General features: G+C 38.9%; 1 protein-coding gene across 1 annotated transcript; it reads left to right on the forward strand.

Annotated features, from left to right (window-relative positions):
- Positions 1-857: 857 nt before the first annotated feature.
- On the forward strand, positions 858-1,319 carry LOC113199413 (profilin-2-like). Its single transcript, XM_026412346.1, has one exon. It carries the CDS (start codon positions 858-860, stop codon positions 1,317-1,319), a length of 462 nt encoding a protein of 153 aa, XP_026268131.1.
- The last annotated feature ends 2,013 nt before the right edge of the window (positions 1,320-3,332 follow it).

Consider the following 3,332-nt stretch of genomic DNA (forward strand, 5'->3'; position numbering starts at 1 on the left):
GAAACCTGAAAGAAAAAAGTATCATGTTCATAAATATTTTCAGTGAAAAAGGTAACAGTATCATCATTTATTTCTCCACGAGAACAATGATTTATCCTTATTTTGTTCACTAATGTACCCCAGTGCCTAGAAAAATATTTGGCACATAGAAAATCCTTGAAATGTACTGAATGACTGAAAATAATTAATGACTCTAAATTCAAAGTTAGTGTGATCCAGAAGATAAACTAGAGGGAAATAATCTGGACTCAAATAAACATGTAAGAAGCTGTTGTAGTTATGCTAAAAGAAGTTGTGAACTGGTGAGTTAGTGGGATTTTTTACTTTGTACCTAGACCTCAGATAGCAGCAAGATTAGCCAACATATGAAACACTATTTGTTGCAGCAAATCTAACCTGCCCTGCTTTACATCCAAGATTCCAAATCAATTATTACTCACTTATGTTCTACTTCTAGAACTTTCCTGTTGGGGGTTGCTACTCCCGTGGTAACAAGGGAAGCAAGCAGTTGTACTTTGCCTTATTACCTTGATAGAAATAGATATAGACCAAAAAAGATACCGCTAGAGTTGATGTAGTTGATGATGATTTAAAAGTCACAGAGGTTTTGTGATCTCATTCCTGCTTCAGAGGTTGCTTAGTACATCACAGCAGAGGTTAACTGGAGCACGACTTTATACAAGTCATTAAGACCTCCTCCACTTTCCTTCGGGGAAGAGGCCATAAGAAACAGACTGGATTTTTTACTTTCAGTCTCAGCTGATCAGACTACTTGAGCCAACTGCCAACAAACTTCCTTTGAAGATCAACTTTCTAGGAAGCCTTTATTCATCTTACCAAGACAGCTTTCTCGAATCATGCAGTGCATAGGGGATATCAGTGATGAGGTCTGGCAGGACTGCATCAGTCTCTTCCTACAGACTGAGATGTGCTGTGATGCAGCAATTATCACCAATTCTCCACCCTGGTTATTGGCTTCTTATCCTGAAGGGAACTTTTCCCAAATGACCCGTGAAGAAATTGAGACCTTACTCACAAAGGAGGATAGAGAGAAGTTGTTTCTTCAGGGAATCATCCTTGCGGGGACCAAATGCTTACTGATCCGAGACAATCTGTACACGGAAGGAAACAATACCATGGACCTGCGCACCAAAGGCCAGAGTCGAGGTAGCCAGGCAGTGACGGTAGTTCAGATTGAGTCTGTATACCTTGTGGTGATGGGACAAAAAGGAACAGAAGGAGGTCCTCTCAATCTCAAAGCTTTTGAGATGGCAGGTTACATCAGAGAGGCCATTTTTCAACACATGGCCCATTTCTAATTAAATAAAAACTAGTTGATTTTTGACCTGCAATTCAAATTCAGTGATATTTATTTTGCCTGCCAAGTTAACATGTCCTTGAAGAAAAAAGGGAAATCCCTTTGTTTTGAAGGGTGTGTGTGTGTGTGTGTGTGTGTGTGTGTGTGTGTGTGTTTGGGAAGTAGTGTGAGTTGGAGAACGAATAGTTCTTCCAGGCATTTGGGCTGCTAGACCTTTTATTTTGTGAGTTTTACATGTTTTACTCATTGAACACCATCCCTCCCTAGTTCCTGGTGGAAAGGGTAGTTGACTGGGAACTAGAAAATCTTGGCTTTAATTCCAACTTTACCTCTGATCTTCCTCTCTATCTCTGGGCCTCAGTTTCTTTATATATATAATGAAGAATGTGGTATGTCTCTCAGGGTCCTTCAAATATGGAAATCTAGGATTTAGTAACATTACACACATCCTTCAATGACCAACTCAAGTACTACCTCTTCTGTGAAATACTACCTCTTTCTCTGACTGCAACAAACCTTGGTGCTGACTCTTATTTGAACTCTTAGCATACCAACAATCTGGGCCATTTCTCTGTCCAACATATATTTCATAACAACATTCTTTTATAACTTTTCTCACAAACATTAGTTTTATTTTTAGTTCAAATATAATCTCCTAGAAGACAATGTCCTTTCCTTCTCTACTGACTTCCTGGAATCCCAGCATGGGGTTCTGCCAGAGGAATTGGTTATAGGCAAAGAATCACTTATCAGGCAGAAATGGATTTTCCAAGGGGCCTCTGCAGAGTGTGAATGACCCAGGGTGCTTGTGGCTAGATTTCCTTTCAGTTTTTAGTTCATCACTCTACCATTGGTCATGGGAAGCATGGGTGAGCACAAGCTAAGAAGAGAGGTGAGAAAATCTCACTATTCAAACTGGCTTGTGGCTAGCAGCTCTGGGACTAGCTGGAGTGATAAAAGACAGAAATGAGAAAGATGAGGTTTAATAACAGACCATTGTGCTTATTCAATACTTCTGTTACCCATCTCCAGAAGCAGTGAGTATAGAGAACACTCTCCTATGTTAATTAAAGAAACCACCTCTACTCCCCACACACACATGCCTTAGAAGCTTGTAAAGGTCAAGGTGTTTTTTTTTTTTTTTAGAGAGAGAGAAAGAGAAGAGAGAGAGAGAGAGAGAGAGAGAGAGAGAGAGAGAGAGAGAGAATTTTTTAATATTTATTTTTCAGTTTTCAGTGGACACAACATCTTTATTTTATGTGGTGCTGAGGATGGAACCCAGCACCCCACACATGCCAGGTGACCGTGTTACCGCTTGAGCCACATCCCCAGCCCAAGGTGTTTTTTTAATATTTATTTTTTAGGTGTATTTGGACACAATGCCTTTATTTTATTTATTTATTTTTATGTGGTGCTGAGGATCGAACCCAGGGACTCATATGGGCTAGGTGAGTGCTCTACCGCTGAGCCACAACCCCAGCCCCAAGGTCAAAGTTTAAATATGGAAATGGTCAAAATCTCCAGAGTAGTGCTGACCAATACACTGCTAGTTGCATATGAAATTTTAAATTCTCTAGTAGACATATTTTTAAAAGAAATAGGTGAACATAATTTATGAATGATTTTATTTAGCCTGTACATACAACATTATTACTTCAACATGCCTTCAACAAAATCCAGTGTGTATTTTACATTTATAACACATTTCAATTCAAACAAGCCTCATTTCAAGCGTCACATGTATCTAGTGACTACTATATTGGGCTGCATAGGCCTGGGCCAACCCTCATCCAATATATAATACCTTTTTGTAACATCCCTGTCAGTACATCTATCCACTGAATATATACCATGGCATGTGATGACTAGGTAATTAATAAAAACATCAAGAAAGAGGAAAAAGAGGTTTCCCATAAACAGAAGTTCTAGTGAGGATTAGACAAATGAAAAGGTAACCTATAGTAGAATGAAATAAGTGCTATTAATGAGTTTTTTTGTTCATTCAAATATGTAT

The sequence above is a fragment of the Urocitellus parryii genome, chromosome X (assembly GCF_045843805.1).
Source record: "Urocitellus parryii isolate mUroPar1 chromosome X, mUroPar1.hap1, whole genome shotgun sequence".
In the NCBI taxonomy this organism is placed as follows: domain Eukaryota; kingdom Metazoa; phylum Chordata; class Mammalia; order Rodentia; family Sciuridae; genus Urocitellus; species Urocitellus parryii.

Bases quoted from the DNA above. Each gene is read 5' to 3' on its own strand.
- LOC113199413 (XM_026412346.1), top strand. From the start codon at position 858: ATGCAGTGCATAGGGGATATCAGTGATGAGGTCTGGCAGGACTGCATC.